General features: G+C 40.1%; 1 protein-coding gene across 3 annotated transcripts in view; it reads right to left on the bottom strand.

Moving 5' to 3' along the window:
* Window positions 1–56: 56 nt before the first annotated feature.
* Window positions 57–14,994, bottom strand: part of ACOX1 (acyl-CoA oxidase 1) — a 24,109-nt gene continuing 9,171 nt past the window's right edge. For 2 of the 3 annotated variants that reach the window (XM_069542123.1, XM_069542124.1), the window contains 12 exons: window positions 12,655–12,815; window positions 10,262–10,369; window positions 8,830–8,949; window positions 8,572–8,687; window positions 7,997–8,166; window positions 6,875–7,037; window positions 6,139–6,329; window positions 5,694–5,873; window positions 5,456–5,561; window positions 5,184–5,327; window positions 4,806–5,012; window positions 57–3,935 (listed from right to left, as the gene is read on the bottom strand). In XM_069542123.1, the coding sequence (XP_069398224.1) occupies window positions 3,888–3,935; window positions 4,806–5,012; window positions 5,184–5,327; window positions 5,456–5,561; window positions 5,694–5,873; window positions 6,139–6,329; window positions 6,875–7,037; window positions 7,997–8,166; window positions 8,572–8,687; window positions 8,830–8,949; window positions 10,262–10,369; window positions 12,655–12,815 (1,714 nt within the window). In that variant the 3' untranslated portion in view covers window positions 57–3,887. The remainder of the gene's footprint in view (window positions 3,936–4,805; window positions 5,013–5,183; window positions 5,328–5,455; window positions 5,562–5,693; window positions 5,874–6,138; window positions 6,330–6,874; window positions 7,038–7,996; window positions 8,167–8,571; window positions 8,688–8,829; window positions 8,950–10,261; window positions 10,370–12,654; window positions 12,816–14,994) is intronic. The other variant, XM_069542122.1, reaches the window with a different exon arrangement.

Raw genomic sequence — 14,994 nt, 5'->3', positions numbered from 1 at the left:
AAAGCTGTTAAGCCAGGATGAAACCCAACACCATCACCTAATAAAGACAGTAACACTTTTTGTGTTGATTACAGAGTTTATTAAGGGTTTTTCAATTTTACAAAGGAAGATGGGGTTAGTGGTTTAGCTTATTCGAAGGTTGGTGGGTCACCACTGTCTAACCGTGACTCAGTCTTTGGACCTGTGCACCTCCTCCAGTACTCCCACCTTCACTGACATGTCCTGCCAGGCATGCGGAACAATACATGCTAAATACACTTCATCAGGTAGGAACCAAACTCAAACCACGACAGTTAAAGGGGTAAGAAGGTAGCAAATTATATGCGCCAAAGTAATTTCCTTGAATTCATAGCAACTGGAAATGTTTACAAACAAGCAGTCATCAGTTGGAATATTATGCAGAAGATGGACAATCACGTTGTTACCTAATCTGTGAAACAGTTGACAGTAACGTGGTTAAACTGTTTTGCTTCAGAATTCTTAATATCCCTCCCAATGTTCCATGATTTTCCTCGAGATAATCAGTGGCTCACTTATATGTAATACAAAATAAAAATAAAAAATTCTCTGAAACCTAGGAATTTGCAGTCTACAAAAGCTAACATCTGATAACTCTAAAATTTCCTTGTATTTCTATATTTACTATCATGGACCACAGGAATAATAATGAAAATTTGAGTTTGGAGAGCTATAAGCAAAACTCCACCAGTGTTTTAAAATGAAAAGACATTTTATTCATTTACAGTGACTTGGTCTAATCCTCCAGGAATGGAATAATAAATATTCAATTAGCTGATCTCTGCATTTCTCCATGAAAACCTTTATGAGTCAGGAGACTCAACAGAAGACTCTTGGCCTCAAGCAGAATCATCAGTTTCCTGGCAAGGCTCCTCTCCAGCTGGTGCAGCAGCTAACTGCTTGAGGACAATCTATAACCCCAGGCATACCTTGCACAGTACACAAAATGGTTAGTGGGTGTTACAGGCCATCTGCATCTAGTTTTCTTTTTACTGAGATGGACAGAAAGAACTCAGGGGTAGGACTCTGGGCAAGTCATTAGAGGAATTTTTGTTCCCTAGAGAACTCAAGGATCAAGAATCAATATATCTCCCGCAACCAAAGCCTTGCACTGAAGAAAATCCAAGAATTGAGTTCTAATGACAATGTTACAAATGATTAAACGCCTCCAGGTGTATGTTATCTGAAATTACAACCAGTGAGTTCTCAGAAAGTATGTGAACATGGTTAATGTTGCAATTAAGTGAATGTTCTGACAGTAAGCTGCTACTTAGTGGTATGATGTTCTGAAGACAAGAACAGGAAGGCCTGCAAAGGCTTTGGGACCAACTGTGCTTTGAGGTCATTTATGTCCAAACACTGAAGTATACCACAGTGTCTACTGAGTAGATACGAAGTAGAAATCCAAATACTTCAGGATGTAGCAAACTTCATCCATTACAAACAGCAAAAACCTCATGAATCTTTCAAAGGGTTAGGTCAGTATCATCTAATAGAAACGATAATTCTGCTCAGGTTTATCATCATTTTGGAGATTAGGTTGAAATTTATCTGTACTCTTTATGAAAATGGCTCACAAAAGAACCCAACAGAACCAACCTTATCTGTGGCAAAGTCTGGCTTCTAAGGGACAGCAAGCTGGGTCTGCTGCTTCCTTATGAGAAACTAACAAACCCGTATTCCTGTGTGGACAGAGCACTCAGATACTCTACAAAGACAGCATCATGGCAGGTTTAGGGCTATCTGCTCAGGCAGGTCTCACTCCTTCCTTCCTTCTTCTTTTGTTTAGTGTTACCTAAATCTACATCTTAAAATTCTTCATAATTTAAATTTATGTTTAATTTTACATGGCACATTCTTTCCATCTTGATAGTGACAAATTCTTGAGGTCTTATGGTACCTTTATTCTTTAATTATAGTCAATAAGTTAAAAACATTTCAATGTTAATAAAAATACTGTCAATATGAGATCTAGCTTTCAAATAAAACTCAAGATGCTGGACTGAAGGTGGCTCTGGCAGAGCCCACCACGTTTCAAACTGCTTAGATCCCAGACCTATGCAGCTAGATTGTGTGGGTGTCATTTCAAAAACCCTCATGTCCTGGCCATGGGTTAGCCCTCTGTGAATAAGATTTTTAACCACTAACTGGAAACAATTCTATATTTAACAGGTTAATATTAAGCAATCTGAATTTACTATATTTCCCAGAATCTGATCTAGTCCTAAGAGATACCCATACAAGATTTACAGAGTGCTTTTTTACTTCAATGTTAACACAATTATCAATTAGTTCTCCTGATGGAAAGATTAAGGCTTGTGTCAACAGGCAGTATTTCTTCTGCTGGACCTGAACGTCTCCTATTACTAGTTTCACTGGGATAGATTTTATCCATCCCAGTGATAGATAAAGTCCCAAGAAGGGAATTACATTTCCCTGATTAACATACTACATTCTCAAGACTGACTCTAGAACAACTGGCTTCATGAGACAGAGGTTACAAATACAGTTAACAACAACAAGAAAATTAAGTGATTTGTTTTACATTGATTTGAAGAAAAAATTCATCATGAGATACATGTTTAGCTTTTAAATATAGAATGATTGTATAAATTAGACTTCAGCTGAAAGGACAATTTAGCAAGTCAGATAAAGCTCCTAGAAACATACTGAAAATAAAACCAGATATACCGTAAGAAACATTCTATGGAGCTTCCATTTATCCTTTAGTCACTGTTTCAATGATTATATTTTCTGATTAAAAAATCAGAACACATGGTTTGTCAAAGGACTTTCCTGGGCATAAGAGGCAATGAGTGATGCTTTTATTTTTCCAAGGCCAGACACAGTAACCTCCAAGCATTTTAATGGCTTCTGCCAGAGTGCCAGAATATAGGAAATCTGGATTGCTCTAGAAAATGTAGTTACCATGGTCACCAAAGTTACAGTAACCATAACTGATAGCTCTCCACGCCCTTATTCTTCTAAGAAGGAACTGTGACTAATTTTCTCCTTTCTTTAGCATCTTTCTCAGGAGAGGGAGATCAACCACTGATCTGGAGATCTCATTAGTTGCCAAAAGTTGTATGTAGAGATGACTTGGCTGCCTCCCTCTTCCCGAGAAGCTGAGGCAAAGGGAGCTATAGTGCTACTAGAGGGACAATTTAGGGAACCCTCCAATGGAAGCTTAGTTCCGAATTGCACAGGGCAGAGACCCTGCAGGAGCCTGTGCTCAAGAAATCTTTGGGTTGGAAAGATGCTACTGTGAACACTTAAGATAGGAGCAATACACCAATAAAGGAGGGCAAGCAGGCAGGAAAGGTGTCAGTGTGTCAGGCACGAACTCACAGGTTTCCTGATTAGTTTCCTTTCCCCCAGTCTCTCTTCTTCACTCCTGCTTTCTAGCCGGGACCCTAGCAGCTGTGTTAGGACACAAGCAAGAAAGCTTGGAAGGGTTCTACCCTGCTTAAAAAAACACTTCTGCTTAAAAACACTTGTATATCCAGTGATTAGCAATTAAGATGTGAAAATAATTAACTACTTAGTAGTTAAATTTTACTAATTATCAAAAGTCCTGGCCTCCTGGTATCAGCAGCAATACAGATGGAAGTCGCACTGCATTTCTTAAAGCTTTTTCTGAATGCTTAATAGTCTCTTTCAGTGTTAATTGCACTTGTAAAACACATCTGGTTTTTTCCTTTAATTTGCAAAATCTGTTTTCTTTTTTCATTTATAAAAAGAGGAAAGGGTCAATTTACTACTTGCTCTACAGCTTTTCTGAATTTGATCAAGATTCCACGCAGTCTGTGTGACAGGTGTAAGGAGAACAGCTACTTTCAGGGGCAGACTGCACTTATCATCAAGCCATGTCAGAGCTTGGAGTGCAGTGACTTTAGGTGCTTGTAGGATTCATGGACCTGCAGGAAAGGGAGACAGAAAACAATACTGATAAAGAGCTTACAATTTAAAATAGCGTTTTTTTGTGTGTGTGTGTTTTTTTGCTGCACTGGCTCTTTATTATGACTCAGAGGCTCTTTGTTGTGGTGCAGGGGCTTCTCGAGTTGTGGCACGAGGGCTCTCTAGCTGCCCCATGGCATGTGGGATCCCAGCCAGAGATCAAACCCACGTTTCCTGCATTGGAAGGTGGATTCTTAACCACTGGCCCATCAGGGAAGTCCCAAAATAACGTACTTTTAATCAAAAAATTATCTGAACCTTATTTGGATCCTGATTCAAAAAAATCAAAGGGGGATGGGGGGAGAATTGAGCTAACTGGGGAAAAAATCTGGACACTGACTGGCTAGTTCATGATATGAAAGAATTATTGTTAATTTGTTTAGCTGTGAGAACGGTACTGCAGTTATGCTTTTTTAAAAAAGGAATCCTTATCTTTCAGAGATACATACTGAAATATTTATGAATAAAATTACCTGATACCTTGGATTTGCTTCAAAATAATTCTCAGTTGGGAGGTTCAGGTGAGACGCAACTGGCCATGGGCAGACAGTGGTTGGAACGTGACCAAGGGTACAGGGAGCCGCACCGCAGTGCTGTGTGTGTGTGCACGCGTGAAATGTTTCAACTGTCGTTAGTTAAGGAAACTAGAGGCCCACGTTCTATAGGAAACGTCTTGTTCCCTTCAGAATCTGCTGCTCCAATAAAGGGACTGTCTGAAGGGGTCATAAGAGCTCTCAACGCTTCCACAGGTGGTCATTCTCTGAGGGCTTTCCTGCCTTAGTATTTAAATGAATAACTTCAAAAGGTGAAAGACACTTTTCTTTTTTTACCTCTGTTTTGTTCAGTGGGGATTTCTTGGCCCATTCAAACATGTTTTCGTACACATTTCCATCATAGCGGCCAAGCACAGAGCCCAGCGTCACATCCTGAAAATCAAATGCATCCACCAGAGCAACCGCGTCAGGGCGAATCGCAGTCAGCAGCTCCTTTATGCGCTCATTCACCTGGGTGATCTGAGACTCTGTCATGATGCTCCCCTGAAGGGAAGAAATGAGCAAGCAAGCACAGACGTTATAAGGTACGTATACAGAGAGATGTTTATGAATATCTAGACACACACACAGGTACAACTACAAAATAAACCAAAATTATTTTCCGTAAAAAATTAAGTAAATAAATAAAGAGACTTAAACTTAGAAAATCCTGACCTGAAGAAAATCCCCTGCATTCTGACTGATTCCATACAAAGAATACAAGAGACACAAACGCCTTAGGACAGCTTGGATGGACTTCTCTTGAATCTGGAGGACTTTTTCCGTAAAAAGCTTAACTGCCACATAGTGGCAATGTGCCTAGATATAAGGAAAACACCAGAATGTAAGAATCTCTGAAAAAAATTCAACAGTGATAAGGTTTCTGTACTAAGAAAATGAGGGGGTGGTGAAGGACCGGCGGCAGGGTGGGGAGAACCATCACTGACCTCACTTGCCCGAACAAGGTCAATGGACGTTAGGTTCCACGCTACCTCCTTGCTTTTTCTGCGAATCACTTCAGTCTGAAGGTTTTTAGCAGCAATTTCTACTAATCTGTTTAAAAAAAAAAAAAAACCTGGAAAACTGGAGCCCAAGAAGGTGACAGTGAATACTCGTGCCTCCCACCTAGGCCCTAGGCCTGAGGCCCCTGCAGCTGCCGGTCCCAGCTCTTGTGGGTGCGCTCACCTGGCCGCTCGAAGCTTGTACGCCTCTGTCAGGCTGTCGGGGCTGTTGATATCCACCGCGGTTGGCCAGACGGCCACCTGCTGTGGCTGGATGCGCTGGCTGGGCAGGTCATTCAAGTAGGACACCATGCCACACACCAACTTGCCTGAGTGCACCTGGTCGTAACTTTTCATCAGGAACCTAGAAGTCACCAGGGCACACGCTTTCAGTAACTATGCTTCCCGTGAAACAAATAAAGTGAACTCTTGTAATGACTTTAAACTCTGTGACAGGGGTTTCATACTAGTCTGAGCACAAGATAAACATCCTGGGTCAGGATGGAAGGCAAAATGACATCTTTCAGGAACAAACATAATGCGAAGAGAAAACACGGGAACGGGTATCAGTGGAAAGGACTCGGACATTCCTGAGAACATAGCATAGAAATCATGAATTAGATTCTAACCTGGCTGTTTGCAGCATCATGACAGTGTTTTCCCCCTCGAAGGTGCAGGTTGGGGTAAAATTGACATAAATATTTGGAAGTCCACTGCAGTGAGAGTAGCCATGTCCGCCACAAGCCATCCGACAGGCTTCAATACCTGCGTTTGCTGTCCAGGACGTGAAAGCCTTCAGCCCGGCGGTGAGCGCGTGAAGCTGAAGGGGGAAGCACAGGCCATCAGGATGTCTGCGGTGCTGACAGCCTGCGTTCCAAATAGACACACTGAACCTCACTTAACAGAAAGGGTCACTTGCAGAATCACTTGCCAGGGACTTGCCTGGCATCCAGTGCTTAGGGCTCTGTGCTGTCATTGCCAGGGGCCTGGTTTGATCCCTGATTAGGAAACTAAGATCCCGCAAGCAGACTGGTGTGGCCAAAAAAAACCCAACAAAAACCAAACAAAATCACTTGCCATGTATGTAAACTGAAAAACATTCTCATCTAACTAGCCTAAACTAGTAATATTACCACATTCCCTTCTGAACTGTTCTACGTGGCAAAAAAAGGCACCACTTAGGTTCCTTTGCTCAATAAAGGACCAACATAGTACAGTAATTCTGAAATTTAAAAATATGGATAAATCCATAAAAATATGGATTTTTTTTCAAGGTATCCCAATGTTTAATTTTCTCTGCACACGATCCCACAGGGAAGTACGAACAAGAAGGGTTCCCACAAGGGCCAGAGACCAGACACAGACCTCAGGCAGCTCACTCAGGTCCCCGTGGCCGATGTCTTCATTAATCCGATGATAGGTCTCTTTCATGTATGCGCCTACAAACTGGAAGGCATAGGCAGTGGCCAGGAGGGGAAAAAGTTTATATTGCTGGGTTTGGTAATCCAAAATCTGTGGTTCTGGTTCACTAAAGTATATGAAAAAAGGAAAAACAAACAAAAATAAATAAATGCCTATACAGAGCTCACTATGTGCCAGATTCTGGACTAAGCACTTTTGATAGATTAATTTATCTAATCCTCACAAAGATCCTGTGAGATAATTTTTATTAGCTCTGTTTTACAGATGGGGAGAATGAGGTTAAGAACCTACCCAGGGTCACAGAGCTAGTAAGTAGCAGATTCTTGATTTAAATCTAGGCTATTTGGCGACAGAAGACCACACTCTGAACCACCCTGTTGAACACGTGAACAGGATTTTCTAGTTGACATTTGTATTTTTCTTAATCTTTCCAGTCTTTCTAGTTTGACTATGAAAACAGTATCTCATGGCAACATACAGAACCAAACTTTGTTAACTTCACAGGAGGAAGGCAATGTTAAAGGGTGTAGTTGGTAGAATAAACTATATCCTGACCACTAATATGAGAAGACCCAGTGTACTAAGTTTAATACTGAAAGTTTAAGAAGGTCCACTGAGCATGCAAAACAAGTCTGCTCTTACCAATTTCTTTATTTCTTCTTTAAGAGTAAAACGTTTATCACAGTCATGCCCAATTAGTAGGCGGAAATAAGAACAAACTATGCCCAGGAACACAACAGGGAATGTCACTTTCACTAAACAATTTGTAGTTATGAGCAGCAATTAGAACCTTCACACCACACCTTCAGTGTTTTGAATACTTCACTTATAAAGCTCTAGTAATATTACCGTTTCTCTTAGAAAGTTAAAAGTAATAATTAGGTGCTTATTCTCATCTTTCCACTTAAGGAAGTTTAGATTCTAAGTAGCAGACCCAGTACACTGCCATTCTAGCTAATTTTATAACAAATGCACTTTCTCCACATCACATTTGGGAATTTTGATATCTGGATGGGGTTCACGCAAGACCTTTAATACTGAGCTCATCTCAGACTTTACCCTTACCCTGGCTTGATTTCAGACTGATGCCTCACAGCACTGTATCGGATGGCAATGGTGCATGCCTTAGACAGACACCGAGCGGATTCTCCCACGAGGAAGGACCTGATGAACACCATGGTCCCGTAGGTCAGCTTGTTACTCAAGGGTTTTACGTATGTGCCATCAGGCTTCACCTGGAAAAAGAACATGAGATGGATGCTTCCTTCTGTTAAACCCAAGAGGCAGTTTATTCTCAAAGTGTGGTCCCCAGAAAGGCAGCATCAGTACCACCTGATGCTCGGTCCCCACCCTGACCTCCTAAATCAGAAACTCTGGGGGCTAAGTAATCTAGTTTTAGCCAGCCTTCCAGGTGACTCTAATGTATGCTAAAGTGTGAGCCCCACTGGTTTAGCAAACCAAGACATGCTCTTCACACCTGTCAACTGATCTGATTTCATGGTCACAATAAAAGCATCATCAGAAGTAAAAAATCTGTTATTACCTTCTAAACGAACAGACCATCCCAACCCTATGATTATCAATGGCCACTGAAACCCCCATGTCTGACATGTCTGCTCCTATTTTCCATCTCACTGTACCTGGGCATGTTTCATCAGCATGTTTTCCCTGGGGATACGATAGTTGTCCATCTTCAAGTAGCCATTATCCATCTCATCATAGCCAAATTTGGGGCCAATGTCTCCTACGGTAATACCTACCGCAGATGAAAGGAAAGTTACAAGGGGTTTATGTTCTGGAATTCCTGGCTCCCCTCTTCTTCTTTAGTTACATATTATACTTTTTGCAGAAGACAGTGACTGGTTTAATTTTCCATCTCAACATTAGATAATCCTAACCTGGTAAAGGTTTATGGGTCCCAAGTTCACGAATAGGTACAATGAAGGCATGTAATCCATAGCATTTCCCCTGAGTGATGAGCTGGGCAAGTACGATAGCATGATTTGAAGTTTTTCCAACTACAACATAAAAGAGAACGAGAGAGGAAAAGTGAGCAAATGTTCTCACATTTTCAAAAGCCAGAAACAAAAGAGAGAAAAGCATATGTTAAACATAAGATTAAGATTCCATCAAGAGCAAAATTCATTGAATTTTGGCAAAGTAAGCCTTCATTTTAAAAATACACACATATATATGTGTGTGTATTTTTACTGGAATATAACTGACATATAATATTATCTAAGTTTAGGGTAGACAACATGTTAATTTGATAGCATTTTAAAGAAGATAGTTTTACTTGTTCTACTTATTTTTCATTCATTTACATAAAGACATTTTTAGGATAATCGTAGAACATTAAATTACTTCCTTTTTCTCCCTTAAGGCAGGGCTTTCCAAGACAGTAGCTACTAGCCACATGTGGTTATTTACATTTAAATTAACTATGATGAAATAAAATAGAAGATTCAGTCCCTCTGTCAGCTAGTTACATTTCCAGTGTTCAGGTGGCCAGTGGCTACCACGCTGAACGGCAAAGATAAGAGAATATTCCACCACTGCAGATTACCCCATTGTACTATAGGATACGCTGCTTTAAGAGATTTTTGGTTAGTGCATCCAGAAATATTTCCCTTTTATTGCATGCTAGTTTTTTTCCTTGTTAAAATGTAATACCACATATTAAAATATATAATGTGGATAACAAAATTCTTCATTTGAAATATATGTATCCTAAAACAATAACTCAGAATAGAAGACAATATTAAATAAATTTCACATCAAAGCTATTATAACAAAAATTTAAAAACTAAAATACTTTTCTTTTAAAAAAAATACTCATTTCTATTTCTGTTTGATTATTTATTTGGCTGTGCCAAGTCTTAGTTACAGCATACGAGATCTTTAGTTGAAGCATGTGGGATCTATTTCCCTGATCAGGGATTGCACCCAGGCCCTCTGCACTGGGAGGGTATAGTCTTAGCCATTGAACCACTAGGGAAGTCCCTCAAATACTTTTCAATACATAAATGACTAACCAAACTGGGAATACTTAATTACTTTAATGATGATTGTGGAAATTATGCTAATACATGGGAATGCTTAGATAAAAATCTATGAAAAGCAGCAAAATTGACAGCTGTCCTCTGCACTTTACAAGTGTTTAAATATCTATAACAGGTAACACAAGAGAATGTGAAAAGCTCAGCATAGTTTAAGCCCTAAGAGTTCTTTCTATATTTCAAAATTATATTCTCATAGACGCTCTATATTCTAAACACAATGTTCTAATGTCTTCAAAACATCCAGTTACTATTTAAAAAATTCACTTACGTCCACCAGGCCACCACTTGATGGAGGTCACAGTAGGACTGTTGAGAATGAACTCCTGGGTTTCAGGGTCATAAGTGGCTGTGGTTTCCAAGCCTCGAAGATGAGTTCCTAAGGAAATGAATTTTACCTACTTCAGATAGAATATGGGAAAAAACAGGTACAGGGTAAAATCTGTCCAGTTCCTTTAAAGCGCTAGCATCTCAGAGAGTAACAACATCTAACAATAAAAAATCTGTAGATGAGCTACAAACGGTTGATAACCAAGATCCTGAATTTCCCATGCTTAAATCAGATAGTTCGTATTAAGCTGAAAATATAAACATCAAGTATGTTTCATTTCTGTATTTTATTTACTGCACAGCAGTGGATAGGGAACATTTATTTAATCAACCAAAAGAAAATGTAAAGACAGATAAGAATCATAGTTGCCTGAGATCACAGGCTATGACTTTAACAGGGAAGTTAACTGCCCTTTTAAAAGCATCTCTAAGTTGTCAGTGTGCCAATTTCAACTCATTCGTATTGTGTCTACCACACCAATTCAACATTCTGGAATTCTGTATTATAACAAAGAATGAGATAACACGTGACAGGAAGAGATTGCAGCTACAGTTCTTATAAACTGAGAATTTATTTCAGAATGAATGCTAGAAAGGAAAACAAGCTTTAAAACTTTAAAAGTTATAACCATTTTGAGGAAAAGAAGACCTGTAATGGTGACTTTTTAAAAATTTCTAAAAGTCCAACAATAAGGTCCAAGTTCACCCTGTAGGCTTCCAACACTAGGCTTTCACTTAATCCTGACTGGTTTACCACTTTCATGTTTATTGGAGATGGACAGGGATTTGTGTTTTAAACTCTAATGAAAAAGTGAAAGTCGCTCAGTCGGGTCCGACTCTGCGACCCCATGGACTATACAGTCCATGGAATTCTCCAGGCCAGAATACTGGAGTGGGTAGCCTTGCCCTTCTCTAGGAGGGATCAAACCCAGGTTTCCCGCATTGCAGGCAAAGTCTTTACCAGCTGAGCCACAACAGAAGCCCAAGAATACTGGAGTGGGTAGCCGATCCCTTCTCCAGTAGATCTTCCCGACCCAGGAATTGAACTGGGGTCTCCTGTATTGCAGGCAGATTCTTTACCAACTGAGCTATCAGGCAAGCCCTTGAATTCTAATACAAACGTGCCAAAATTCTTTGAAAAAAGTTACAGAAAAATGTTCTATGTGACCCTCTCCCTATCCTGAAGTCAATGATGAGAACTTTTTACATTGCTTTGATAATGCCAGATTTCATTCACCACTTAAAATTAATTGTAAAACATTCAGAAACTTCCAAGTTGAATAACAGAAATGGCCAGTTTATGAGTGATCAACCTTCCCCTGGATGGGAATCAAGGAATCAGACAGTGAGACTCCTTTCACCAAAGAAGAAACTTTTATAGAACAGGTAATGACAGAGCGTTTTCAAATGCACAACTGAACCAAATAGTATTCCACTTTGTGTCTTAGGAACATCCTGTAAAACACTATTTAGCATCAAAGCTGAAAGTCAAATTTAATTTAAGCAATCAAATTAAGATGAAGCTGTTACAGGAATAAGGAACAAAGAGCAAATATACACTAGACCAGCTGTTCTGAAACCTCCAAGTGGGCAAACCAGAAGCCAGAAGTAGATGCATTGATACCATTCAAACACAAATACCAACACAGAACAAGTGCCACCAGCTTGAGCCCCATCCAGTTCACAGCGAAAGGCAGGTGGGGGATGCAAAGAAAAAAAGAAAGGTCGTATATACAGAATGTGAAATCAATTACCTGGAAGTACAACTTATCTTATTTTTACTAAACTTTGGCCAAAGCCCCCTTTAGAAGTCTACTGAATTTAGTGAATCAACACAAATAATGTCAAGGTAAAAAATGCTGCCTATTTTGGTTACATAGGCCACTCACTTCCCTTTAGCACACATGCTACTAACATGTATTTCTTCTGGAATCTGTTTAAGTTCATTAAGGTATCAGTATCAAAGGGAATCATAGTAATGAAGAAAAAGAGATGGGTTCAGACTCTCTATACAAATTCTGTACAAAAGCAATGAACCTGAAAAACCACTTAGTAAGTAAGACCTAACTCTTTAATTCTTGATTTGCTGAAGGGGAGCCATGAATAAGTAATCAGTATATCTCTGATAAGCATAAGCTTTAATTTCCGCTGACCAAGGCATTGTCTATGCCAAGACTTACACATGTGAAAACCTGGAGTGCTGCAGAAAGACTGCATTTAAACAGATCTCACACAGCACGTGGAGACGCCACTGCTGGCACGTGATGGACGCCCCACGTGCACTAGGCTTGCAGAGCCCCACCCAACCCAGAAGGTAGACTGAATGCACCGTACCATGACCCATCTCTGTTTGGGCATAAGTGCCAATGATCTCCAAGTTCCAGGCAGGCATGAAGAAGCGCTCCTGCTGTTCCTCGGTTGCCTGGTGCAGCAAGGTGGGCAGGAACATGCCCAAGTGAAGATCCAGAGGCCCAGGCTGCCCTCGATGCACAAAGCTTCAAAGAAATACCAAGGATGGGCATTTGAGAGTCATCAGGTGTGAGATCAGCAATTTGAACAAACAGCAAGGGAAGGAGAAAAAAAATACCTTCTGTTAAGTATGAATTAGTTGAGTAGACTTCATCATGGATGGGAGCACTGCCCCTTTCTGTATTACATTATAATTCTTATTTACTTTCATTTTTCTTAAATTGGTGAGAAGTATTTTCTAATGTGACTCATTTCTAAAATAACTTGGCAGGGATTGGGAACTGATCCAAAGCCTGTGCAGCCAAGACCATGTGACCAAGGCAAAGGATTACAGCCTTGCAATTAAGGTAAATAAAAATTCTGAAGAGGCTTGATGGAATGGAGAAGTTGTACAATGACATATATTCTAATGAAAAGTTGAGATGGGAAAACACAAAAGTTCTCTTGGAAAAAATTTTTCCAGGATCTAATAATCATGTTTCTGGGTTGGAAAACTTTTCTATTTGTCTATAAAACATCCACCATTAATCCACATTCTTCACATAATTTTGGTCATTTCATTTGGATTGATTAAAATATCCAGCCACATGCTATTGAAACAATTTAATACAAAAACTGACGGTGCTCTTCACTCCAGTAATTAATTTCAGATATAAATAGACATGCAATTTTTAGTGAAGATCATGATATTCACAAATAACAGATTCATGCATAACAAGTGCTCCATTACAATCAAACAAAATAAGAAAAAACATGTTAACTGTCATTTAAAATCCAATTTCTAAAGTCATTCTTTCCACTTAAAATTTGCAAGTCCCCTAGACTTTTATGTGAATTTATTTCTAATAGGAAATAGTGTTATACAGCTTTGTAATGTTGCATGCTGCTGCTGCTGCTAAGTCGCTTCAGTCGTGTCCAACTCTGTGAGACCCCATAGACGGCAACTCACCAGGCTCCCCCATCCCTGGGATTTTCCAGGCAAGAGTACTGGAGTGGGTTGCCATTTCTGGCATTTTTATCTAAATTCCAGCTCTAAATTAATCAATTCTATATTGCTCTTACTATGTTCTTTATCTTAGAAATGAGCCTGAACAGTTTCAAAACTTCTCCATTTGTTCCACTTGAAGAAGGAAATAATCAGGGGGAGGGTGCTAGGTGAGGGCTGATCTGTGATGCCTTTCCACAAGGGTTGGGGTAAGCTGAGCTTTCAGCTAACCATCACATGAAAATCAAATAATGCACGAATAACTTCCTCATTTTACAAAGAAATTAAAGCTGAGATGAATTAAGTGTTTTCAGGTCAGAAAGATAATGGCAGGACTTCCCTGGTGGTCCAGTGGTTAGGACTCCAAGCTTCCAATGAGGGTAAGGGGACAGGTTCATTCCTAGTTGGGAAATTAAAGACCCCACAGGCCTCAAAGCACAACCAAAAGAAAAAGATCATGGCAAAACAAGGACAAAAATCTTGTAGCCTAATCATGTCTTCTAGTGCAATCTGAGCTGAGGATGACGGTGGGGACATTAGAAAGACCTGCCAAATCAGTTAAGATTTGGAAGCGTCAAACTGGAAAGCCTATATGATATTACCACTGGTGGCAACTGAGTGAAAAGGTCCATGGGATGTCTCTGGGCTATTTTTGCAACTTCCTATGAATCTGTAGTCATTTCAAAATAAAAAGTGTTTTTTTTTTTTTTTTTAAATAAATAGTGAAAATACTTGGAAAAACAACATTCCTGAGAAGAGAGAGTACCTTTCACTCACAAACAGAAATGTCAACTGTCCTGTTTTTAAAGGAATGGTGTGCAGAAAGAAAAATTAAAGTGTGCCTAGGAGAAGGCGATGGCAACCCACTCCAGTACTCTTGCCTGGTGAATCCCATGGACAGAGGAGCCTGGCGGGCTGCAGTCCATGGGGTCGCTAGGAGTCGGATATGACTGAGCAACTTCACTTTCACGAATTAGAGAAGGAAATGGCAACCCACTCCAGTATTCTTGCCCAGAAGATCCCAGGGATGGGGGAGCCTGGTGGGCTGCTGTCTATGGGGTCGCACAGAGTCGGACACGACTGAAGCAACTTAGTAGCAGCAGCAGGAGCTGTAAGAAGAGAACTCTGAACTACGGTCAAATGTTGTGGCCTAAAGCCAACCACTCTCAGTGCTGAGTTGGCTAGAAACCAGACCAATTCCTGGTGAAGGAGAGGTCGCT

This window comes from Ovis canadensis, chromosome 11 (genome assembly GCF_042477335.2).
Source record: "Ovis canadensis isolate MfBH-ARS-UI-01 breed Bighorn chromosome 11, ARS-UI_OviCan_v2, whole genome shotgun sequence".
Lineage (NCBI taxonomy): Eukaryota > Metazoa > Chordata > Mammalia > Artiodactyla > Bovidae > Ovis > Ovis canadensis.
This window is presented reverse-complemented; position numbering and strand designations above follow the sequence as displayed.